This window comes from Schistocerca serialis, chromosome 9 (assembly GCF_023864345.2).
Source record: "Schistocerca serialis cubense isolate TAMUIC-IGC-003099 chromosome 9, iqSchSeri2.2, whole genome shotgun sequence".
Taxonomy (NCBI): domain Eukaryota; kingdom Metazoa; phylum Arthropoda; class Insecta; order Orthoptera; family Acrididae; genus Schistocerca; species Schistocerca serialis.
In genome coordinates this window covers 336,652,070-336,679,896 of record NC_064646.1, presented here as the reverse complement: position 1 = coordinate 336,679,896, position 27,827 = coordinate 336,652,070, and the positions used below count along the sequence as shown (strand labels likewise).

At 40.3% G+C, this 27,827-nt stretch overlaps 1 protein-coding gene across 11 annotated transcripts in view; it reads right to left on the bottom strand.

The window, feature by feature from the left end:
- The window catches only part of LOC126419898 (protein bric-a-brac 1-like), a 459,260-nt gene that overhangs the window by 103,320 nt on the left and 328,113 nt on the right, over positions 1-27,827 (bottom strand). Inside the window, exon 1 of one of the 11 annotated variants that reach the window (XM_050087173.1) lies at positions 9,196-9,449. The exons of the other annotated variants lie outside the window; for them this stretch is intronic. Within the exon in view, the coding sequence (XP_049943130.1) occupies positions 9,196-9,445 (250 nt within the window). The 5' untranslated portion in view covers positions 9,446-9,449. Of the gene's footprint in view, positions 1-9,195; positions 9,450-27,827 lie in introns of those variants that run through there. 11 annotated transcript variants of the gene reach the window in all.

Below are 27,827 nucleotides of genomic sequence, written 5' to 3'. Positions count from 1 at the left end.
ACTTTTTACGTTTCCTCATGTGAAAATGATGCTGAAGAGAGAGGAGTTTTCAAATGATGATCTCCTCAGTGCTTGAAACAACGAGTGTGTCTTGTTCCTACACAAACTTGGGAGAACTGGCTTAAGTATTGGTTTCAGAGGATAGAGAGGTGTACCCAATACGGCGGAAATAACTTCGAAAAAAATTAAGTAAATAAAGCTCTATTGCAAAACTTCCTAATAGTCTTTGTATCCTTCACTGGCGGGTGACGACGGCAGTGGAACATATTCGTCCTGCATGTTTCTTTAGGTACTTGCACCCTGGCAACGACGTGTACTAATGAAAGTCGAACCCCAGTGCGTCAAACGGCATTACCTTGTCTCACTGCATGGACGGCTAGTCCATGGTAGGGATGGACGATGTACAAGATCGATGTATTAAAAAAAAATACTATCTATAGCATCAATCATCTATTTCCTTTTTTACTCGCTGATTCGTTGCATTGACTGGTCGAACCCATTTTATTTCTCTTTTTAACGATTTTCATCACCATAGAGGGCAACGGCACGCAGACATTCGTTTGCTTCTTGATTCGCAACGTAACGGTACCCAATGGAAAACAAACTACTGGCCAAATCCCCATACATGTAGCTGGGGGAAGAAAGTATGACAGAATTTGAAGGATACGTTCCTGCTGAACGTTCTTACTACTTTATTCGCACTACAACTGGACGAACTCTGCAGAAGCTTCCACTATTGATACAAAATTACTACAAAATGTACCAACCTGTTGAAACAGTATTAACTATATGACGCAAAGATTTTTGTAACACCAAAGTGTTGTAAAAGATGTTCTCTTCTGTCACAAATGGAGACCTCCAAAGATGGCTTCGGAAGATAATTGTTAACAAACACCACACAAGTAGCAAAATTATACTCTTGGTTTGCTGCATGCCTTCTAAACTTACTGCAACTGTCGTTGAAGAACCCATGGCAAAAGATGTGCAGAAACTTGCTCTAATTAAAATAAACTCAAGAATGGGCCTCATAAAAGATGTAATACAAACGACTTGCAGTACCACTTCAAATTGATGAACTTTTAAGTTGCAATGCCCTGTGCAAATGTTGTAGAAAGAATTGAAGACTTTATGAAAACTGATTTGTGTCAAAATAAAGGCACTGAATCAGACTCTAAGAAGTCAGATAAAAAAAGAACAGTCCTTTTCATATGGAGTGATCATCATAAATTAGTGCATCAGAAATGGAATAGTTAATATACCTGAAGATAGATGTTTGAGGACTCGAGTTTTCAATGTACCTGATAACTTCTATAGAAAGACTTAAAATGAAAAATCACTGGAAATTTGTAATTATTATAAAACACAATTTGCAGAATTGTATAGAACCACAACAGAATATTTGACAATGGTTTGGCGTATCTGGTCAAGCCGAGACACTATTTCGCAAAGCATAAACAAATTAATTTTAGGGCTTTCTTTCAGGCATTATGAAATTGTTTTCTTTTACATTCAGCCATATCTCAACTACACTTGTACTCAGTTGTAAAAACAGTATATTGCAAACAGTGACATATTTCTCTATGTATCATAACATGCAATATAATGTATAAAAAGCCAATGACATGTTCTTTTAATTCTGTAACTAGCTCAAGGACTGTGATCAGAGCAGAAAAGTAGAGGAGAGAGAGAGAGAGAGAGAGAGAGAGAGAGAGAGAGAGAGAGAGAGAGAGAGAGAGAGAGAGAGAGAAAAGGGAAGGGAAGAGGCGTTGTGAAAACAGCAGAGAAGTTTTGTATTTTGAGTCAGTTTAAAAGACCACTTCCAGTTTACTTTGAAGGGATATTCTCCAAACCACTATGCCCTATTCATTAATAATAGTTGCATAGGTTAATGTCTGGTGAGAACATTAGAATTTGGAGTCAATTTAAGCAGCAGGAAGGATACGGCACAGCAGCACCTACACAGGTAATAAATCACTTTATCATAGGCCTAAATGATATTTAGGAAGCATATTTTTTGTAATCTGAGTGCACAGTAAGGTATTAGGACCTGTAAATCAGAAAAAATGTGGTACCACACTGGGCACAAATTGATACTGAACATGATCTGTGAAAATGATTTGGAGTGAAATGGTCATGAATCGGCAACTGAAATGTGTAGTACGGCGCTGGAATTTTCTTTGACAAGTTCAACGTGTGATGAATTAAGAGCCACTGAAACATACTAAAATACTTGACCAATCTTTCCAGTGTTCTGTGGAGTCAACAAATCACCAAGAGTGAGTACTCGTTAAGTGCAAAGATTCTACGAATCACAAACCTGAAGAATAATTCCAATAGGTGACACTAAGTGAACGGTACAACATTACTACATCAGATAACAATGGGAGTGCAGAAATCTAATGAAACACATTTGCATGCAATGTAAAAGTTTCGGTAAGCAGAGAAAAGGTTAATATCACCTCCAGTTAATCGCAAACTTGACCACAGTGGCTTTAATAAACCAAATGAAAAATGAAGATAATGTCATTACAAATTTGGTCAGTCATAGCAGAGGGATGGAAAAAACTGCATGTGATTATCATTTACACCTGAATCCATACTCTGCAAATCACTGTGAGGTGCATGGCAGAGGGTAAGTCCCAGTTACTAGGGTTTCTTACTGCTCCATTCACATAGGGAATATGGAACGAATGATTGATTGAATGCCTCTGTACATGCAGTAATCATTCTAATCTTATCCTCACAGTCCTTAAGTGAGTGATGCATAGACAGTTCTTGTATGTTCCTAGGGTCATCACTTATAGCCAGTCCTTCGATCTTTATTAACAGACTTTCTCAGGATAGCTTATCTTCAAGAGTCCTCCAGTTCAGTTCCTTCAATATCTTTATGGCACTCTCCCACAGAACAAACACATCTGTGACCATTCATGCTGCCCTTCTCTGTAAACGTCCAATACCCTCCGTTAGTCCTATGTGGCACAGGTCCCACACACTTTAGCAATGTTCTAGACCCAGTTGAACGAGTGATTTGTAGGAAATCTCCTTTGTACAGTCATAAAATTGAACTCTGAAGTAGCCACATGTTCTCTAAGACAAATATTAGAATGAAATTTGTGAATGTTCTCGTCGTTCCTTGGAAGTGTGATCTGAAGAATCTCTCCTGAGTAAACACATATATAGAAAGCCAACAGATTGCATAATCTTTCATAATCAGGATGGCGGCATAAACTTGGGAAAAACTCACTGGGAATTCCAGGAGCTCCTGAATTCCAGGAAGCTCCTGATAAATCAATGGTGTGTGTGTGTGTGTGTGTGTGTGTGTGTGGGGGGGGGGGGGGGGGGGGCGGGGGGTGCAGCTTACCACAATAATAATCTTCCTTTCCTCGCAGCTGAGCAATATACCAGTCACACAGTAGTTTACCACAGTTTTTAAACACTGATAATTTATACGGAATGTTATTCATATAATTAATGCACTTAGAAATGCAAGTATTATATATTTTAAAAATTTTTAATTTACAAAAATAAATAAAATCCAATTTGAATGCTAGGTTAAAAATGCAGAATTCCCTGAGATTTTAGAATTTCAATTAATTCCTTGATTTTTCCAGGTAAAATGTGATTCCCTGAGAATTCCAGGTTTTCCAAAAGAATGGCTACCCCAATAATACATACTCTCCCTTCATAAATCAGATACGGTTAGCGAACTTTTCACGAGACAAGATTTGCACTTCATTACAAAGGACACCTATCTGAGTCAACAAGTCATAAAACTGTATAGGAGTTCTTGTTCTCAATCTGCAGCTCCCATTGCTCCATTACATGATAACCAAGTGCACCACTGAGTAGAACACATTACCGCTAAAAGAACAAGGTAGCAGATAACATCAATAACAACAGAACCACAGAATGAGTATTGTAACTTCAGACCGAGCTGCACGCTAAAGATCAAGAACTGCCAACATACAAAATTCAACAGCCAAAGAGCTCTTCCACTGCACAAGCGAATGCAACAGAATCGTCAGTACCAGCTAGCCCGTAGGGAATGTGCCTGACCCCGAGAAGATCCACAATACTGAAGGACTGTTTATGGTTTTGTTGAGAGAAGACAATATGTTTCTACCAATGTGTAACATGATCCAATCCAATAAATATTAGTGTCATCACAACAGCAGCTCTCCCTCCCTACAAAGTACCGCCCCTCTTGTATGTAGAAGGAAATAAATCTGTCACGACAGCAGCACCAGCAGATCAAACGATGTCGCTGCCAGTAAACTCGGCGTATTTCATAAAATTATAATAGAACTAAATAACAACTTCACCGACTGTCAACATGTGACTTAAACTTTACATGGTGTACAGATCTTACATTTTATTGAATATCATTTGTTAGAAAGAACAGTGCTGATGTAACTGCTTTCTACACAATAAACAATGGGGAATTGAGAGGTGGTTATTTAAATTTAAGATAATGTAGTGCTAACTGGGAATATTTGATTTATGGGCTTAATGCTACAGTCTAACGTGTAATTCTATGCCTAACATTTTGTCTTCCACTGCTGGAGACTTCATCAGAGGTTCTAAAGACTCAAAGCTGTTACAGACTCTAAACAAGCCGATTATATCGGTTCATGATGTCATCTGACAGCTGCCTACGATTGTGGAGCCCCACTAACAAATGCTATGGAGTTAGGTGTTCATTTTATTTAGCTCTATGCTCACAACTTATTTAACTACTCCTCCTCCTAGTATAGTAATTGTTAGATCTTAATAAAACCACAGTGTCAGAGAATATAATATTGTGGCTTCTTGGTCCTAGTGTGTGATTGGCTATTGCTGATTTATCATGTGGGCAAGACAGATAAATTAGTAATAGCATATCATGCACTAGGACCAGGAAAACAACCAAATTCATTTCCATGACACTGTGGTTTTAGCAAGATCTAATAATTACTATTCTGGGATGAACTGAGGGGCCATAGAAATTCAAAACCACAAAAACAATTTCAACATAAAATGAGAAGGACTAAAATTACACAAGTTGTGGGTCCTAGTGCTAAATAAAACAAACAGTGCTAACTCTTACCTTCCATGAGCTCCACATCATATTCTATGCAACTCCACAGGCTTGGGCAGCAGTCCAATGATGTCACGAACCAACTGTTGCGTGGAGACAAACAAACAATTTGGCTTGTTCAACTTTTTCCTAGTCTGTAATAGCTTTCCAATTCCCTAAAGCGTCTGATTTAGTCTCCAGTAGTGGGAGACAATGTCACACAAAGAATTATGCCTTGGACCAAAAACTTATGCCCATAAATCAAGTATCAGCAATATCAAAAGTATTGGCCATGAAAGACTACACTGAACGTAGTACTTACTCATATAAATATTTATTGTGTCGACTAATATTTTGATGTTTATGAGATTTAATTCACTGAATACACATATTCATTATTTATACGAGAAAAATTGAGGGTCAGAAAGCAGACCGAGTTAACTTGCCTGTTTACAAAAACAAAGAAAATATCATTACTGGTGGTAATCTCAAATTCCTTACATACAATAAACACAGAACAGACACTGAACATGCTGAATTCATACAGTCTGATAATTGTGGTTGGTTTCCCCCAAGAGCAAAAGCTGTGACAGTCTCATAGGCAACATTTTTATAGATTAACAGCTGTTATAAAAATAGAAGTCAAATAAATTCTTAAATGGTATGCCAGGTCACAACTGTCAGCTGTTTACAATTTGCACTACTACTCCCACTAGGAACTTCTGATATGTCAGTAAAAGGATCAGATTAATAAATGAACCAGAACTACACATTTTTAACAACTCCTTGCAACATAAAGACTAGGATACAGTGCACAAAAAAATATTTTGAGTATTCACATCTGAGGAAGTTCTTCCACAAGAACATCAAAAATAACCCCCAGAAAAATACTAGTTGCAGGTGACTCACAAAAGGAATAAAAAATACTGTTACTGAGGATGTTGTATGCCTGTCAGAAAATCAAATGATTCCCAGAAAATGCTTCTCCAGAAGTTTCTTGGAATGTTTTAAGATTTAAGTTATATAAATAAAGCCTTTTCTTAAAATATGGAATTGAGAATCAGAACAACACACACACACACACACACACACACACACACACACAGACAGAGAGGGAGAGAGAAACAGGTAGAATTAATTGCCAGACAATGGATGATGCAGGGTAAATCATAATAGGAGTAGGTAGTTGAAGGGAAGGGGTATATAATAATCATTTTTAACAACTTGATTACTTGAAACGATCTGTAAAGTAAGGTACAAAACATGTGCAACCTTGTGCTGACAAAACTTGACCACACACGTATACTTCCTGTCTAAGAAAAATGAGGTAATTCGAACAATGAAAAATAAAAACTTCACTGATGTGGGCAATACATAAGAGTACTGAAACAGTTACAAATCTAAAAGTAAAGTTATCTCACACAAATTCAAAGAGTCTTTAAACAAGAAATTGTCCTCAATAGACTCAAACAAGCAATTGTCAATTAAAGGTGATAAAACAGAGGTTCCTAATAACTACCTTAGTTTCCTCTGAAGAAGTCCATAAAAAATTCTGGAAAATCTATGTTCAGCCACACTAGCTACAGTACATCAATAATACAATCCCCTCAACATAAAATAGTTTGGCTTATAATGTCATTTTCTCATGAGCTAATGAATCTCTAGAATCCTTGAACAATAATAAAATGGCTCTAGTAGTGAACTCGCTTTCAATGGCCTTAGATTGTGTGACAAATCAGATTTTGCTTAAGCATGAATAGGAGATGCAATCATGCTCGAATCATCTCAACAATGAATAGAAAAAGGTGGTTCTAAACTATGCTGAAAGCACATCTGCCGTATCTGACTGGGGTATCATCAGCTTTGGTATCCCATATTGTTCAGTGCTGGATCCTCTGTTTTAAGCTGAAATCTTTAGAAGTCCTTTCATTGTGTCTGACTGTGACTCTACACCTCCTTTACATGGTGAGTAGCAATTTATCCATCTACATGGTGTGTAGAAATCTACCCTTTTCCCGAACACGAATTAAAAGCACCTCCACCCCTTCCTCAACAACTGCATTGCTACTTGGAATTCTTGTGATAATGATCCAACAGGTGGATTACACAGCATTCCTCATTACTGAACTTGAGATTTTTTAAAAAAGTACATGAAACTCTGTAGCAGAGGGCCTCACAAAACAATTTGAAATAATTTTTGAATAAAACGAACAAAATATGTTAAATTCTTGAGTGTGTATATATTGCGGCTCAGCTTTAATTCACTCGTCACGAATCTTAAACACCTCAGCTCTGCAACTTTTGCCATACAAATAGAAGATTGCGGGGATAAAAATGTAAATGAGTTGGATTTTCAACAAAGTTTATTGCAACATATTTAGGGGTAGCTCATCATTAAATCAACAAGTATTTCTCATACAGAAATGGGTAATATGGATAATATGTGGTGCCTATTATACAACCTCTTTTGGACAGCTCTAAACAACAGAGCATACTGCCATCAGCATCTACATACTTTCTCCCTTATTAAGTTTTTTCAATTAATGCTCAATCCCAATCCGTTAACAACAGTAACGTTCATAAATATAATACTAGGAGGAGGTATATCTCACACTATCTTTCACCCACCCTTCGTATATCGCAGAAATCAACGAAGTATTAGCCATAAGAAATCTTTGACCACCTACAAGGTGATTTAACGATAAGTGTGTACTACAACTGTAAAACAGACTCGTTCCATATCATAGTGAGTGGTCGCAATTAAGACCGGTAACTAAATTGACCGGCTGTTTCCGCATTCGCGCCAATTCTACCGGAGTCTCCCAGCTGCTCCGGCTGAAAAGGGAGCGAGGGTATTTCAAAATTGATGGCCTCCGTGGTCCGAGCTCGCTCCTCCAACGCCACGTGTAGGGCGGAGGCGTGTATTTATGTGCAGATACTTTTTGATACGATTAAGACATTGACAATCCATATTGACTCTGACGCACATTCAACATGGGTTCATGAAATAGTGAATTCCGGTTGGTGCGTATTCTACCAACAACATAAGGAAACGCTAATTTTAAATACCTTTTAGTACGTAATTTCTTCACAGACAACTCCCCCTCCCCCAGCTAGCTAGCTAGTAGCTCTCTCTAAACAAACAAATACACACACACACACACACACACACACACACACACACAGTATTCTGTATTTTTCATGTACATACTTTCCTGTTCGTTAGATATTTCGTCAGTTTGTGGCCCTCCATCACTATAATAATCCTTGAAGCAGCGTTTTAAATGATTGTGCAGGTTAGACGTTCCTCCACCTGTGGCATAGGACCGCCCACACAAGTTACAAATAGCATACTTTTGGTTCATCGATCTTTGAAAAAACTGCCACACATCAGATCTCCGTTTTGACATATCTAAAAAACATTTTTCGGTTACAACGTTAGTATTATTGTCAGATGAAGCACTCTTCCAACAAAAATTCACGAATCTATATAAACCTTAACGTACCTGCTTCTTTGAGTGCAAAGTGAAATGTATTAGAACAGATAGCGTCAACTTCGGTTCGAACACTATAGATAACCTGAGGGAGAGCCGCACAAGTCGGAAGCTCCGATTTACTCACCAGTTAACCGAATGCACTAACTAGCTATACTTCAATAAAATGGCTGCCTGTCCGTTTACGGTGACCAGGCTCCTGTTGCTGGTCGCCTTCTTCGGTAGTACCGGAGCTAACCGGTAGGAGCGCACAACTCTGAGTTACTCGCCGGTTAACCGAATCCTACGACGCTATTGGTCAGAGTGTCACGTGGTACACCGCGTCTTGCTACTGCGCATCACCCCACCACCCGTATGGTCAGCTGCACGTGACTCCAGTGTCAATTACTTGTTAATAATCCTAATTCAATAGCATGAAGTGTCAAACTCTGCAATACCGGTAACTTCTGGGAAGCAATAATTATTTTCCGAAAAATGGAAGACTGCGACACTTGCAGCCCATCATATCAGACGGCACGTGAAACTCCTTTCCTCGTACTCAACTGTCAGCGGTAGCTTTCGCGGTAATGATTCGACAGGTGGGTTACACAGTGTGTCATACACGACGCCGACGCACTTACGGCATGCGTTTAGCGTGCGGTGTACCTGCAGCGAAGCGCTTGCGGCAGAAATAGTAGGCGTGACGGTAGAGCGAAGAAGTGCCGGTACGGTGGCTGTTGTGGCGCAAGACTGTGCCGCAGGCGATGCAGGTCACGTAGCCGACGGGCCGGCGCGAGCGTTTGGTGACTAGCAGCTTGAAGTGCCGCCACACGCTCGAAGTGCCCGCCTGCCGCACCTTCATCAGCTTGCCCGCCGACAGCATTTCTGCCGCCTCCATTTTGCTACCCGGCAACATGGCGCCGCACTGCACAGCACTGCCCAGGCCGTGCGCGATATTACCCAACCCGACGCCGTACCCGCGCGGGCCCGCACGCTATGTATCCTTCCGCACCACGCAGCGCTACCCGCACGTCGATCCACTTGCGCCCAGGCCGTGCGTGCACTCGGGATACAGTTTGGGTGTCAGCAAACTAAAAAGCGAGCAGGATAGTCATCATTAATACACAAGAAGCAAGGAATAACTACAACGCTTAGTCAAGAGCATGGCTACCCGCGCGTCTTTTGTTTGCCCACCCCTGCCCGCGGGCGGGTATTCGAGCTGGAACAGCTGCGGTCACTGTGGCGCCGACTTCGGTGGATTCCGACAACGACCGACATCGGCCGAAGACAGCCTAGCGTTTCGTATGCCAGCATGTGCCCGGTCGCAATGCAGCCGATCTCACCGTCCGAACTACGAACGTACGACAATCGGTGAAACTCTACTCTGTTTTCTACGGTGGGATCGGTCGACGTTCGCACACACGAAACACTGTAAGAAACTGGTAATTTAGTTCAAGAAGGGAGTTTGTGGAACGCTAGGGGTGAAAAATATCTTAATAGGGATATAGCTCGGAATCTATGGGCTGAAATAGCAGCTTTATTGGAAACCAAATTTTAGGCGTGAATAGTAACCTCAAAAAATAATTTGAGAAAGATGGTCTACCTTATGTTTAAGGTTACAGTGGTGGATCTTTTTTGGGTTTTAAGTACAGTCTTCGAATTATTACTAATACTGTCTACGGGCGGTTTATACCAGTTGGGCGGTGATTCTGCTATAAGAAGTGGTTTGCAAATAGCTGTTTTTCCGTTTTTCAATGCTTTATATTTGTCTTTCAAACATACGCTGAATGAAAATCATTAAATGTTATTGACTTATGCTGTTTTGCTAAATTTATCTGAAATTGTGCAGAGTGTTTGTACTCTTGCTTTTCAATGTCATCACGAATCATCTCGCATATGTATGTATGTAAGATTCTTTCTTCATCTCATATGTTCGTTGAACATCTCAGGTTATTCCTGTAATTAAAGTCCCAAATCTTTCAGAAACAAATACAACTCATTCACGTGCATTCGGTGTCTTTTTAATGGAAAAAGCCGTAATGCGACACTCATCTACGCAGGGGCGTGGTGGTATCCATCCCACCCTGAGAAGTTGAAATCTAACCTCCTCCATACATAGAAAAGATTCTAACTTAACCTACAAGACCCCGCCAAAAACTGAGCGAGGTCACCCGGACTGTGACCTAGCTGTCAGCCGAGGTTATCGGACGACCTCCGGCGACGGTGTGAGATGCAGCGTGTCTGCTCAAAGCTCATGCTGTTTCCCAATGTTGTATCAGACCTCTCGCTGTGCGCCTTTCCAACCTGCGCTGTGCAGGGCACAGAACACCCGGAAGAAGTTTATATAACTAAATTTATAACTACCGCAAAAACGCATGAACAGAATTACATAAATCACTGCACACTGCCCCTACCCTGTTGTACGGGAAACATACTCCTTTGTACTGTACCATGTGGCAGCTGTAGCGTTGTTCCTGATAAGGTCGCTTCCCCCAGTACGATCGCTGCTAGCTTTTCCGTTTACAGACTATACGCTGAGCGTCGCAGGTCTTTCTTAAACCCAATTACAAGGGCGACTGGGTTACTTGTGGCAAGTTAGTCTACTGCAGCGCAAGGGCATGTTATTGCTGTACTGAATCTACCCTGCCACAACGGTCTTTTTTTACATCGGCTCCCTGCGCCTAAACTGTTTGGGTTGTGACAGCTGTCTATTGTGCAGTTCGGAACTCGAACGATGAAAGTGAGGTTATAGAGGTCAGTCCTTACAAAGATTCGAAATATCTAGAAATAGCAATTTTTTTAAAAAATCTCTGCCCGAACAGGCCGCAAAAGCCCAACTGTACCGACCGGCCCCGTGTCATCCTCAGCCCACAGGCGTCACTGGATGTGGATACAGGCGGCCATGAGATCAGCACACCGCTCTCCCGGCCGTGTGTGTGTTTACAAAACCGGAGCCGCTACTTACTCAGTTTGCCTCCAGTGCTATGTGCACTCCGCTTGCCAACAGCTCTCAAGGCAGGATGGTCACCCATCCATGTGCTAGCCCAGTCTGACAGCGCTTACGTTCGATGTCTGACAGGAATCGGTGTTACCAATGCGGCAAAGTCGTTGGCATTGAAATAACAATGACAAGGTTTACTAAACAATGACAGGGTTTACTAATGGCAAAACAAAAAATGTGTATTTTCTTAACAAAGATCGTATTATTGAGTGAATAGGTAGTAAATAGCGTTTTTTGCTGTATCCTCTGTATTTTCTTTCATTTTATGTACCTAATAACATCGAAAATTATTTCCCTTGTTCAACAGATCTTCACTATCGAGATAATTTTAGTTAAAAACGTTTGTGTATTTACGAGTTTATGCAAAGTGCAGGCTTTTTCTCTGCCCAAGTAATGTGAAACTTATCGTTTTCTTTACAGACTTTTGCCTTTTAAGGTGTAACACTAGTAGCAAAGCCCTCATTCAGGTTTAGCAATGTACAATGACAGTAAAAATGAACAATAACATATACTTTAAAGATCAATACGACAAAAAACCCATTTCCAAGCACTGAATGAGAGCAGGCGAGGTCAGATTAATTTCCGATGTTAAAATAGAACATCAGAGTCCCTTGTTTCTGTGCAATCGTCAGAATACTCGGTATTTTGTAACTATATTCTGCATAGCCCACACATCATTGACGTCACTGTCTCGCATGCCACGCGGTTGGCGGCTGAACGCACAGGTGGCGTAGCCAGATCTAACAATAGAAAAGCCGGACTCTCCGTTATACTTAGCCGGACATATTGCACTGAAAGCCGGACTACCTATTTTAAACAGAAACAGTGTCGGTTACTTTCAATCGTTTCTTAATGAGCAATTACAGTCAAGTTTTTTTTGCAGAATAAGGTTTCAGCAATATCGCTGGGTATGGCTTGTAGATCAAGTAAGAGAACATGAATTCCCCAGTCTCGTGGTTAAAATATTAGCTGAGCCAAAAAGCTTAGTAGTACCATAACTACTGCTACCAACTGTGGCGGCGCTTATTAATCGAATTTTCAAAACATATAATGTTTGTTCTAGCGCAAATGAGGCTAAACGTTATTCCAGTATAATTTCTGCTTTAGTTGTGAAACATGTTACATTTTTAGCGATTTTTGCATCGGGATGGTTACACATACCAACTGCAGCAGTCCAGTCTAGTGGCTTATAAGCGGCACGAACGCTTCGTTTTAAACTTTAGGCCACGTTTGGCAACGTAATAGTACCTATTTTGGAAGTAGATGCTATACTACGGATCTTCATTTGGTGTTTCTCTGTTTTTAAATGCTTTTCTAAGTCAGCTTTGCCTTTATGAGCAATAGAAATTGTTTGGTCACAAATATCACATTTTGCTTCCCACGGTTCCTTCCCACATATAAACATCTTGTACTGACTTTGTAATCTGTCAGAAAATCGGCATTTTCTCTTCGACATAGTTAAATCTGAAAGAAAATGGTATTACAATCAGTATAAAGTGTTTTAAAAAGAGTAAACGAATTTTAACAGTGTACTTTGGCATTACTTTTGTACTTCGGGAATATCACTTAACAATAACACATTAATACCAGAACAGGGAAAATAATTATCTTACCAGAATTACGGTCTGCTACTCACCGATAAAACGAACGGTGTCGCGTGCAAAGCAAGCATGTACAACGCGCTTTCCTAGCGAATGCGCCGCGCAGACTAATTCACGTTCGGACGCTGCGTGTCTCAAAACTCGTAGGAGCGACGAGCGCGCGTGGTGGGGGTGGGGGCAGGGTGGGGAGGGCTGGCATTGGCTGTTCACTTCATTACCTCGCTCGCTCTGCGCGTAGCGTCGTTTTGACAATGTATAAGGCTTACATATAAGAATTGGTTGGTACACCTACATATCCTGTTAGTATAACTGGCGAGTAAGTCATTAGCTCGAAATCGGCCTCATTGTATTCTATTTCATAGGTAAATAGCCTAACAATCATCGGACATACGAACTTTTAATATATTTGGCCGGATGCAACAGTTAAGGGCCGGACTTGTCCGACTAAAGCCGGTTACCTGACGACCCTGCACGCAGGCGCGTAACATTACCCACAAGTAGTCTATTCTGACTAGAAAGTCACTCTTGTAAAGTAGGCTTCACTTCGGGCATGGCAGACCCATGTACATCATACTTGACACACATGCATGATCGAGCACTTTGGACACGCATGCCTGATGATTTCGGTGAATTTTGCGCACTCATTCGGACTTCTCAAGGTGATTGTGGGATGAAATGAAATTTAATGTCCCGTGGCCAAGGCCTTGATCGATTTTCAACTGTGCACGCTTGAACAGGCATGTACTGGCAAATTGCAGCTATCACAGAGAAAACTTTGTCAGAAAGGCAAGTCGTAGGTATTTGTTAACATTGCGTAAAATGGGTTGAGAAATTACGTAGGCCAAGACGTTAACATTACAGGTGTGTGCAAATGCGAATTTATGATCTTAGCACTTTCAACGACAAATCGCAATATTGTCGTCAGTCTTTCGTATGGTGTTATAGCTTGTATCATTATTGTATCTTGCTTTCTAATCCATGGAGATGTGAGTGATCAGTAATGGTATACATCATTAATTCATCCAATCTAACGGTGCATCCAATCTAACGGTGAATGAGCTCTGTGGCTATGGATTGAATGGCTTGACGAAACACAGCATCAGCCACTTTTTGTAGTACTTTATTTTATACCAAGCCCCATTTTCAGCTTTCAACCACTTCAATTTGTGTAATATATTAATATTTTCAACAGAATAAAGAGGGTTTTTTTTATTATTATTGCACTAGCTGAAAATGGATGAAATCCCGAAATAGATCTTGGTATCATGTGGATATATTTGCAACTCTGAGTAACTTAAATTTTTCATTATACGAAGAGTTCTCACACCACATCTCGCATTGTCTTACTCCAGCTCTGCATATTCGAAGCACATGATGCTAGCACAGATATGCTTGGGCAGTGTGTGACAAGGAGAATTTGTGCACGTCTGTACAAAATGATTAGTTACACATTATTTCTCAAGCTTACTGTTACACGCATGGCCACCTGTAAGGCATGTCATTCTGGACCTCTCTGGAAATAATGGAACTTCAAAATATTCCACAAAGGATTACATATTTTTGATCCAGTTGATCAGAAGGAATATTTCCTAGTCAACTGTAATTGATTAAAGTATTACATGTATACAAAAGGGAAAAAATGGTGATCTTAATAATTACAGAGTAGTAACTTTTGTATCGCACTTCTCAGTATTATCAGAAGTGCTCATATTCACAGACTAAATGCTTCTTGGAAGAGCTTAACTGCAGCACAGTATAGATATCAGAAACAGAATCATTGGAAACAAGAATTGAATTTTTAACAGAATTCACTATACAGCATGTGGATTCTTCCTTGACTTCTCCAAGGTGTTGGGACAAAATCATGCACTCCTGATAAAGAAACTAGAGAATACTAGTACCCATGATCATGCAGCAGACAGGTATCACCATCTCAGTAACAAAATACAATATTAACCATTGAAATCTTATACAAATCCAAGTGAGAACTATTAAGTATGGTGTACCTCAAGGATCTGTAATGGTGTCTATCCTGTTAATTTACCAGTAAATAATGTACAAACATACGAAAATGAAATTATGATGATGCACACAAGTATCATGACTGCTAAATGTTGTGAACAATTTTGAGGTACTTGGTTCATGATACTGCACAATGCTTCGTGGGAAATGAGCTATTTTCAATCTAAAATAACTATGTACACAGTTTTTAACAGTAAACAAACAATGGAAAACACAGCACTCTTTTTTTAATATGAAGGGCTTGAAAGAACTAGTTTCAGTTAATTTTTCAAATACAACAACATACAGTGACCTAAAGTGCAGACAAACACTATTTTCAGCAAGACAGTGTCAATGGTATCTGAGTGAAACAGCTGGCTTAGTATGTCTATCAAGACCTCATGTGCATTGTCTGTCATGAAATATGAAACCACAATATGGGAGCTGAAAGAGCCTGATATTCAGACTTTTCCACCACTGTATATATTAAAGATAACTGTGATTGCGCATTACAAGATCCAACAAAACCGGAAATCAATGAACCTATTGAGACATCCACAAAAGACAAAGAACAGAAGTTAATTGCTGTGTCTTTCACACATAGATTAGAGGTATCTAGGAGAACAGGGGGGAGAGGGAGGGAGGGAGGGAGGGACGGGGGGGAGGGAGGGAGGGACGGACGGGGGAGAGGGAGGGAGGGACGGACGGGGGAGAGGGAGGGAGGGACGGACGGGGGAGAGGGAGGGAGGGACGGACGGGGGAGAGGGAGGGAGGGACGGACGGGGGAGAGGGAGGGAGGGAGGGAGGGAGGGACGGGGGAGAGGGAGGGAGGGAGGGAGGGAGGGACGGGGGAGAGGGAGGGAGGGAGGGACGGACGGGGGAGAGGGAGGGAGGGAGGGAGGGAGGGACGGGGGAGAGGGAGGGAGGGAGGGAGGGAGGGACGGGGGAGAGGGAGGGAGGGAGGGAGGGAGGGACGGGGGAGAGGGAGGGAGGGACGGGGGAGAGGGAGGGAGGGAGGGAGGGACGGGGGAGAGGGAGGGAGGGAGGGAGGGACGGGGGAGAGGGAGGGAGGGAGGGAGGGACGGGGGAGAGGGAGGGAGGGAGGGAGGGAGGGACGGGGGAGAGGGAGGGAGGGAGGGAGGGACGGGGGAGAGGGAGGGAGGGAGGGAGGGACGGGGGAGAGGGAGGGAGGGAGGGAGGGACGGGGGAGAGGGAGGGAGGGAGGGAGGGACGGGGGAGGGGGAGGGAGGGAGGGACGGGGGAGAGGGAGGGAGGGAGGGAGGGACGGGGGAGGGGGAGGGAGGGAGGGACGGGGGAGAGGGAGGGAGGGGGGGGGAGAGAGAGAGAGAGAGAGAGAGAGAGAGAGAGAGAGAGAGAGAGAGAGGAAAACAAGAAGGGGGGAAGTGGATACAATAATCTGGTACTGCCAAGAGAATTACCACACCTGGAAACTGAGAAGACTTTCCCTGAAAACCCAAAAAAAATTAAAATAGAAGAAGAATTTTTAATGTGGCAGTGTATATGAATATACAGTGAGCAAAAGGTCATCCTGGATCTAATAAATTGCATGTACCATTTTAAGAGAAGGTAGCATTAGAAATTAAATAATTGTATGTCACAAAATTGTATTTTTTAACTTCTGGTACTGTAAATCATTGAGAAATATTACATGTTGTCTAAGATTATGAATTGTACGTCACTGTGTTTTAGGTATAATCATGTAGAGACTGTACAAGATGATATATGTATCTATTGTGTAAGCTGTTATACAGGGTGATTCAAAAAGAATACCACAACTTTAAAAATGTGTATTTAATGAAAGAAACATAGTATAACCTTCTGTTATACATCATTACAAAGAGTATTTAAAAAGGTTTTCTTTTTTCACTCAAAAACAAGTTCAGAGATGTTCAATATGGCCCCCTCCAGACACACGAGCAATATCAACCCAATACTCCAACTCGTTCCACACTCTCTGTAGCATATCAGGCGTAACAGTTTGGATAGCTGCTGTTATTTCTCGTTTCAAATCATCAATGGTGGCTGGGAGAGGTGGCCGTAACACCATATCCTTAACATACCCCCATAAGAAAAAATCGCAGGGGGTAAGATCAGGGCTTCTTGGAGGCCAGTGATGACGTGCTCTGTCACGGGCTGCCTGGCGGCCGATCCATCGCCTCAGGTAGTTGACGTTCAGGTAGATACGGACAGATAAGTGCCAATGTGGTGGGGCTCCATCCTGCTGAAATATGAATTATTGTGCTTCTTGTTCGAGCTGAGGGAAGAGCCAATTCTCTAACATCTCCAGATACTGTAGTCCAGTTACAGTAGCACCTTCGAAGAAAAAGGGACCAAAAACTTTATTGGCTGAAATGGCGAACAAATGTACAACTAAATGAAACTTTATAGCTCCCTTAATTCGCCGACAGATAGTGCTTAGCTCTGCCTTTTGTCGTTGCAGAGTTTTAAATTCCTAAAGTTGTGGTATTCTTTTTGAATCACCCTGTATATTTCTACTGTCTAGACTGTACGCTTAATGATGTGACCAATGTTACAAGTACATAGCTGTACAAAAAGTAATTTGAGAGATGCGTAAAAATCACAATCACAAAACATGCTAGCATTCACAATTACCGTTGATGATGTGGAATGGCATGAAATGCTTGTATTATTGCTGCACATAGGTAACTGTTGTTTCATGATCAATGTCAATGTGCTCCTGTGAAGATTGAGTTAGCAATGAGTAATGAATGGCATCTGCTTAATATAACCGAGGAAGCAGTAGCTTTTTTTTCCAAGTACAGCAATGTCTTTCTGTTACTTTTGTAATATTTAACATAGTTGAAGTAAATGCGAATAGTTGGTACCTGTCCAATAATAGCATATTACTGATGTGTTTTCTTAAAGCTGGTTCACTTTAATAATGGTATACCATAACTCAATCCATATTCCTGACTTTTCTTCTACTGAACTCTGTTGATGAATTAAGTCACATATTCTGCAAGTGTATTTAGTCACCTGTAAGTTGGTAATTTTATTAACATAGCTACAACAATACCAACATGCGAGCAATAATTACACATACATCAGATCCTCTACCTGCCAACAGGGAAGTACTCACAGAGTATCTGTTTCAATGCAAAAATTTTATGACCAGCGATAAGGTCATTATCAACAAACCCCAAGCTCCAATGGATATGGAAATGGAAGGAAAAAAGCTATGTGTGTGCTATAATAATCTTTCCAACATAGGCACAAACTGATTTATGAAAACACGGAAAAACTAATTCACAATGATTAAATGGGAATTTGCCCACCACTGTACCCAATCCTAGACCAGCGGCCTAACCATTAAGTGCGTTCTAATTTTATGGACCCACAGAGGAATATTTAAACACATTTTACATTCTTGAACTTTTCAAACATTAAGCACAATACAACAGCTTCTTTGGATTTCTCAACAGCAGACTCCTACAAGGCAGTAAGAAAAATTCATCACTTTATAATTTCTATGTATGTCTCTGTGTATGCATAGTATTCTAGTACTTTTGGACAAGATTTACAACAGTCCCCTTGTTCCCTTCATCTCTGCTTACAAAGCAAATTCCACCTCTCACGTGGCTCATATGGCTCTTACACTATAGCTCAGCACCTTCATACAACATTTCCGATCTCCAAAATATAGTTTTCTTCCTTCAAAAGTACAAAACTATCCAACACTTTCGTTGCTCCTCCACTCACATCACTATTTTCATTCTTCCCTGTTCAACGCCATCAATCAAAGCTCTGGATGCCGAGCAATAAATGTCACTATAGATGTCATTCTGCTCTCCTAGCCTGTTCCATGTGAGAGTATTAGGCTGGTGCATATATTCGTAGCGTTTTTGTTTTGCATGTTGGTATTCTGGTTGCTATTTGCAATTGCATATTGTCATTTTTTCATCTGGAGATAGGGAGCGGAGCTGTGGACATTAGAAAATGGAATATCAAATGGAGAATTTCTGACACATTCTTCTGCTTCAATTCAAAAGACAGGTAACAGCAAAGGAGGCAACCACACATTTGCATCATGTATGGGGATAATGCCACCAGACAGAGCAGAGCAAGAAAGTTATTTTCTCATTTTAAGGATGATCATTTTGATATTAGTGACTTTCCACATTCAGGAAGACCTTCAGGGTTTGATGAAGATTGTGTAAACACATTAATCCACAATAACCCATGTCATTGTACTGAAGAACTAACAAATGTGGTCCACTGTGATCATTCCACCATCACCTGACATTTGCAAGCAATGGGGGAGGTTAAGAAATTGGGTGTATTGGTACCACATGCTCTAAGCCAAAATCACAAAAATCAGCAGGTGGCCATACATGCATCTCTGCTTGCTGGTCATCAATTAGGTCATGAACAAAACCGACCAGTCCTCTCATGTATCATTACTGGTGACGAGGAATGGTGTCTTTCTGCTAACATAACGAAAAGAAAGGAACGGCTGAGCCAAAACAAAGCACTAACTCCCCATACAGAAACCCGCAGAAGTCTGAGAAGTAGGTTTAAGACATAAGGAAAGATGGGTAATATAATACATTTACAAGAACAAAAAGGTGATGATAATACTAGAAGACCAAGAAAGAAGTGCTCAGATTAAAAAGGGTGTAAGGCAGGGGTGTTTTCTTTTGCCCCAACTGTTCAATCTATATATCAAAGAAGCATTGATGAAAATGAAAGAAAGGTTCAGGAGTGAGATTAAAATTCAAGGCGAAAGGATATCAATGATAAGATCCAGTGAAAGTGAAGAAGAATTACAGGCTGTGCTGAACGAAACAAATAGTCCAATGTATACAGATTAAGAACGGAGAGTAAATTAAAGAAAGATAAAATAATCAGAAGCAGCAAAAAATGAGAACACTGAGAAATTTAATATCAGAACTGGGGATCACAAAGTAAGAAAGTAAATTCTGCTACCTAGGCAACAAATTAATCCGTGACAGATGGTACAAGGAAGACATAAAAAGCAGAATGGCATTGGCTAAAAGGGCATTCCTGATCAAGAGAAGTTTGCTAGCATCAAACATAGGTCTTAATTTGAGAAAGAAATTTCTGAAATGTACGTTTGGAGCACAGCACTGTAATTGTCGGTGTGGCATGGATTGAGGGGAAAACAGGAACCAAAAAGAATCGAAGCCTTTGAGATGTGGTGCCACAAAATAATGTTGAAAACTACATGCACTGATAAGGTAAGGAATGAGGTAGTTCTCTGCGGGATCGGTGAGGGAAAGAACATGGAAAACACTGACAAGAAGAAGGGGCAGGGTGACAGGACATCTGTTAAGACATGAAGGAATAACTTCATGGTACTACAGGGAGCTGTAGAGGATAAAAACTGTAGAGGAAGACAGAGCCTGGAATACTTCCAACAACTAATTGAGAACATAGGTTGCAATTGCTACTCTGAGATGAAAAGTTTCACACAGGAGAGGAATTCAAAGTGGGCTGCATCAAACCAGTCAGAAAACTGATGACCAAAAAACCTAGCAAAACATCACACTCCCAATGTGTCCCATCCACTGTGTTTTCTCTAGACCTAGCCCAAGCAGGCTTTTCCTTGTTCTGCAAACTTAAAACAATGTTGAAAGGTCATCATTTCCAAACCAGAGAAGAGATTCACGACAATGCAACATCAGATCTGTGTGCATCCCAAAAAATGTGTTTCAGGTGGATTTTGAAGTGTGGAAGAAACAATGAGAACGATGTATTGAAAGCAGAGTGGTCTATTTCGAGGGGATTGTGCTTGAAAAAGTTGTACAATAAGCAATAAAGGCATTACAGCAAAAGTAGGTTGCTTTTTTTGTACACATCTCATGCTGTGCACTCAATTCTGTTCGTTTCTAAGATGCTGGCTATGTAACTAGTAGCATTAACACCTCTTTGCTGCAATTACATAATTTTAATCACTGGGAAATTCCTTCTTCTGTGTTCTGATACAGTGTAGCAAAAACTGGTTTACATTCTTCATGAACGTCTAAGGTAAATTGATTGGTTACACAACAATTCATCCCAAGGAACTCAAATGAACTCTCAGTATGAAAATTCAGCAAAGTCACGTAACTTCCTTCAAATTGCAATACAATGCTATTTACTATGCGGAGAGATTACAATGGTACTTGGTTTATAGATAAATAACAAAGAAACCTTGTATTGCCCAAGTATTTACTCATAGATGTGCATCCATGTCAATATGACACAACTTCTGTCCTTGTGCTTAATTTTTATGTCAGATCTCTTGAACTGTGTGTCATACAATGACATAATTTTGCATTTACATTCAGTGGTATATGTGCCTGCTGTCTGTAAACTGTGTCACAAATACAGTTAGTAGTAAAGAAGTAATAACTCTTAACATCATGCCTCATAAGGTACTTTTACCACATGACCAGTGAAAAAGTAGTAAGCAATAAACGTTTTTCCTTTCATCGTTTTGCAGGGGTTGTCAGAAAGAAAAAAAATTGTAAAGGATTGAAATTGTGTGCAAAGTTTGTTGAAAGTTGCTAAGTGGACTCATTCTCAAATACTGGATGTATGAAGTCTGCAAATTCACCCATCAGAGGCTATGCGATACACAGGTGGTTCTCACCCCCAAAGTGATTATTGCCCAACAGTAAGGGGTGTGTGTGTGTGTGTGTGTGTGTGTGTGTGTGTGTGTGTGTGTGTGTGTGTGTGTGTGTGTGTGTGTGCGCGCGCGCGCGCGCAACAAGTTTAGTTGGAATCAGTTTAGTGGTTTAGGAGGAAACATGGAACCCCCCCCCCCCACACACACACACACAAAATCCATTTACACATCAATTTTTAATATATATGTGGATATTATTACCATAAGAGCACAGAAAACCTTTGATTAGAAACTATGCTATTCTCTAAAATGCTTTTTTTAAACAGTTGCATTAATTTTTTCTTTGGCTCACCTTCAAATCCATACCAGAAATCAAAACACCAATCTCACAGTATCTTCAGAGCTTAAATGGTGCCACAACACGATCAACTTAAGACCAGTCACTAAACCTTTGCCAAGTGTAATTTATGCTTGTCTTGTTAAAAGAAATAAATTTTTTTAAAAAAAGCAAGGAGGAAGGAAGGAAGGAAGGAAGGAAGGAAGGAAGGAAGGAAAGTGGTATCTATCATCTGGAGAATGACAAGATCATTACAGACTTAAACATAAGATGGGATTGGGTGAAAGATGTTTAAGAAGATTGGTCATTCCCTTTTCAAATCAACTATCACAGCATTCGCCTTGTAACGGTATGTCTCAAGGAATGAAACCACACCACACCATGTATAGGATAACAACATTGTCTGCTCCACTCTAGACAACACCATGCATTTTTTTGTTACCAGTGGTGTCTACCGCATCTTGATGTACTATTTCTTCTTTGACCCTTGCATTTGAACAATAAAATTCCTCTGCAATAGATTTCAGACAGTTTGATCACATGGTAGGTTTCTGAGATCAGCAATCCCTTTCACTTATGTTCTCTCAGATTAATACCCTCCCTGTAGAATTGCCCCGACGGAATGCCCAGACCATTTCTCTTACAATCACATCTTGTTTAAATTCCCTGGATTCTGTTTGATGGCTTATTTGATGTCTATTAAAGTGATGTATTTTCTTGAATTTCTATAGCCCTAATGCCTACATTATTCAGTGGGATCTACTGGAGATTTTTGATCACAGTGGTAAGTACAGAGTAACAAGTTTCTGTCAGCACCTATCAATGGAGATTTTGTACAGGCTTCAGTTTTTCAAAGTATTCTTTAAACTAGTTGAAGGAGTGATGTAGTTTACATTTCAGTTTTTTGCCCGACTTCTGTGAAATAGGTGACAAATGTATTTTCTTTCATTTTCAGACAACGTGTTTAAACTGAAGTTTAGTTAACACAGACACAGATGGCAATATAAATGACAACTTTAACGCTATCTCCATATCAACACAAATATTACTGCAGCAACCCACATCTTACAAGGCATCTACAATTGAGTCAAAATTTCCACTTCAATGAAAGAGTATCATAGGCCAAAATAATAAGAAACTTCTGAGGCATCTCTGACAATGTGTCCGCTTAGTGATTAGTAAACCATTCAAATTATGTGGTATAATTAATTGATTTATTTGAGCTTACTCAACACTTGGAAAGCATTACAGGTCACATAAAGTTGCCAGACTAACAGGTGTAGATTAATAAGCAAAGGAATGTTTAGATTCTCTCTCTTTGATAAAACAAGTCACACACACTTATTTCATTAACTTTTCACACCCACTATATTCAGACTGGGACTTAAGCTTTCATTTTGATTTTGTTTCGCAATATCAGGCACTACACCACTACAAACTGTTTCACGGTATTCCTTGATGACTACGTGATTGATTAAAGGAGGAAGAAATATTGGGGCGAAGATGCCTCACCACTACAGTGAATGTTATACTTGGCATAAAGCGAACACTAGATCATTACATTATGAAGCAAGAACATGAATTGCCCAGTATAGGTTTTTCTAAGGTGAGGCGAAAGCAGGGACAAAATGTGGTACTTACGCTTATCACTGCCAAATTATTCTAGGGTACACAAAGACTGAAGTGTTTTGAGTAATCTAGAGATAGATAGAAAACTGCAGTACTGCATTGTATTCTCTATCCCTCTCTGTGTGAAATGCACAAAGCATCTGCCTTCTCACTTGCACACCACTATAATAGGGCACTGTGAAAGCCAAGATTCAAGTCACAACACAACATATTATTTTAAGTTAACAAGAAGCTTGACTATGGCATACTCCTAGCTGTAGTGCCAAATGAAAATAACTATTTGAAGAAGTATAAAGCCTTCTGTTGATAGAAAAAAAGTCCTCACTGATCCTGTGAAGATATTTTAACACTAAGCTGATTAATTATTCTTGAATGGGCATTTGTCAATCATAGGAAACTTTAGTAACTGTAAACCCAATTGCAGGGAGATCAAGTATTAATAGCACACACTTTCAGAATTATGTTATCATTTTTGTTAATAAGTAAAACTTGATCAAAGCAGAATGTAGATAACTTTTAAGTTGGCCAAACTGTACAGGTTCAGTGCGTATGCATTCAAAACACTTATTTGCTAATTTTTTGTATAAAATGAAACATGTCTAACTTGGAAACAGAATGTAAATTTTACAACTTAACTGATAATTTATTGTATAATGCACAAAAATGTACAGTACTACTGTATTACAGTGGACCTCACATTATTCATTTCTATACAAGGATGCTACTTTTAACACAAAAAATGTACAGTCTTGTCAGTCATGTTACGCCAAAGAAGTGACTGTTGCTCCATTAAACAATGGTTTTACCCAACAAGGTGAAGAATTCCAAAGAAATGCACTACTTGCATTGCTTTCTGCCAGTTTCAGCTGACACGTAGCACTTTAAGTGAAAATTATGATGTCGAACAGAAAGTACGCACTACTAACACTTAACGAAAAGATTAAGGTAATCGAGGTGAGTTAGAAAGAGAAACTACCTGTGTGCAAAATAATGTTGCATCCCAAGTATGGCAGAGCACGCATTTATGAAAATTTAAGAAACAAGGATAAGATATGACATGAATGGATGACGGGGAATAGGCAACTAAAAAGGGAGGCACAGAAAATGGGAAATTAATGAGATGGTGTGGGAATGGTTCATAAGTGTGGGGGAATGCACCTTTGTATGGACCCACTCTGCAGAGTGAGGCTCTGAAAGACACTAACGAGCTTGAGAAGAGAGAGCTGGTCATCCACAGGATGGCTGAACAGTTTCAAAGCTAAACATATCTTGTGGAATGAAATGTGTGGGGGGAGTTAAGAATGCACAGGAAAGCATAGCAACAGTATGCGAACAATACTACACAAATTAATTGGGAACTATGACCCAAGAAATGTGTTCAGTGCTGATGAATTTGAAGTTACAGTAAAAATAAGGACATGCCATATTAAACTATGTGATCGAAAGTATCCGGACACCCCCAAAAACATATGTTTTTCATATTAGGTGCATTGGTGCTGCCACCTACTGGCAGGTACTCCATACCAGTGACCTCAGTAGTCATCAGACATTGAGAGAGCAGAATGGGGCACTCTGCGGAACTCACAGACCTTTAACGTCATTAGGTGTCATACATCTATACGCAAGATTTCCGCACTCCTAAACATCCCTAGGTCCATTGTTTCTGATGCGATAGTGTAGTGGAAACATGAAGCGACACCTACAGCACAAAAGTGTACAGGCCAACCCCTCTGTTGACTGACAGAGACCGCTGACAGTTGAAGAGGGTCATAATGTGTAATAAGCAGATGTCTATCCAGACCATCACACAGGAATTCCAAACTGCATCAGGATCCACTTGAAGTACTATGACAGTTAGGCGGGAGGTAAGAAAACATTGATTTCATGGTCATGCGGCTGCTCATAAGTCACATGTCACACCGGTAAATGCCAAACGACGCCTCGCTTGGTGTATGTAGCATAAACATTGGATGATTGAACAGTGGAAAAACGTTGTGTGGAGTGACGAATCACGGTACACAAAGTGGCTATCCGATAACAGGGTGTGAGTATGGCGAATGCCTGGTGTACATCATCTGCCAGCGTGTGTAGCGCCAACAGTAAAATTCGGAGGTGGTGGTGTTATGGTGTAGTACTGCCTTTCATGGAAGGGGCTTGCACCCCTTCTTGTTTTGCGTGGTAGTATCACAGCACAGGCCTAAATTCATGTTCTAAGCACCTTCCTGCTTCCCACTTTTGAAGAGCAATTTGGGGATGGCAATTGCATCTTTCAACACAACTGATCACTTGTTCATAATGCATAGCCTGTTACGGAGTGGTTACATGACAATAACATCCCTGTAATGGAGTGGCCTGCACACAGTCCTGACCTGAATCCTATAGGACACCTCTGGGATGTTTCGGAACGGCAACTTCATGCCCGGACTCACCAACTGACATCGACACCTCTCCTCAATGCAGCAATCTGTGAAGAATGCACTGGAATTCCCCAAGAATGCCTTCCAGGACCTGATTAAACATATGCCTACGAGAGAGGAAGCTGTCATCAAAGCTAAGGGTGGGCCAACACCACACAGAATTCCACTATTACCGATGGAACACTGGCTGCTTTGGTCGAGCAGTTCTACGCATTTCAGTCCGGAAGCACACTGCTGCTACGGTCGCAGTTTTGAATCCTGCCTCGAGCCTGGATGTGTCTGATGTCCTTAGGTTAGTTAATTTTAAGTAGTTCTAAGTCTAGGGGACTGATGACCTTAGATGTTAAGTCCCATAGTGCTTAGAGACATTTGAACCATTTTTTTTTTTTTTTTTTTAACCGATGGAGGGCAGCACGTACTTTTGAGCCATTTTCAGCCAGGTGTCTGAATACTTTTGATCACACAGTGTATGTTATCAATATATAGTGTATGTTATCAATTAGTGTGATAATCAACTGTTGTTCTGTGTAACAGTAAATGATCATCTACTGTACAGGAGTATAGGTGCATAAATAGATACACATAAACAAAATTTATACTTTTGTGCACAGTACCTGACAATCCTTACGTAACCTAGATCATTTTGTGTAACTCGGAAACTTGTTCAATTTGCGCACACGATTCTGTTTTGAACAAATTTTACTGTATTTGCACTTTGCAAGAGTCAAATATTAATATTTGCTGTAAATTAGCTTACATTTTATATCTGTTGAAACAAAAGACTAACTGTTTTAATGACAGATGATATACAGTAAAGTTATTATAAGAATTTTAAGAAAATTTATTTCACCCACGATTCATGACTCGCTAATCAATTGGGAGCAGGATTAATAGAGAACACAGACATGATCCACAGAAGAGCTGCATATTCTGACATAGGCTTATGAGAGCATCACAGATATGCTCACCTGTCTCCATCATTAGAAGTTACATGAGAGACTTTATAAGACATGGGGATGCTTACAGTTGAAATTCTGAAAACAAGCATTCTGACAGAAGTAAAACACCACATGTCCTCCCACACATACCTCATACAAAGAAATTAACTGAAAAATCAAACTTGAAATATTACAGAAGTATACCGACAACCATTGTTTCAACACGACATTTGCAAATAGAACAGGATGGCAGGGGAGGGGAGGGAATGGTAATGATATGTGGAACACCTTCCAACACAAACTGTATGGAAACAAGCACACACTCAAAATTAGAAAATTGCACACCATTTCCAAGTGTTGTGTGGGTGTGCTATAAATCTTAACGGTGTCTGTGAAAAACTACTGAATTTCAGGTCCTTCATACTATTAACTTCTCGTAACAATTTAGTAATAATTTTTTTTTATTTTTTGTTTTTTAAATGATTACAGTAACTGGAAAACACAAGACAAAGAAATTCACACAAAGCAACATTCCAACAGAAGTATATACTAAAAACCACTGAACAGGAACACACATTTATTCCAAAGCTACCAGGAAAAAACTGATTATAAAATTTTGTGGTACCTTATTAATTCTGAAATATTAAAACTTGTCTGCATCCACAGACTCCCAAACATGTAAGAAAGGATGGGAGTGCTGGTGGTGGTGGTTGTTGCCCCTGCACCTCTCTGTCTGCACACACTATAATCTTTTGTTTAGA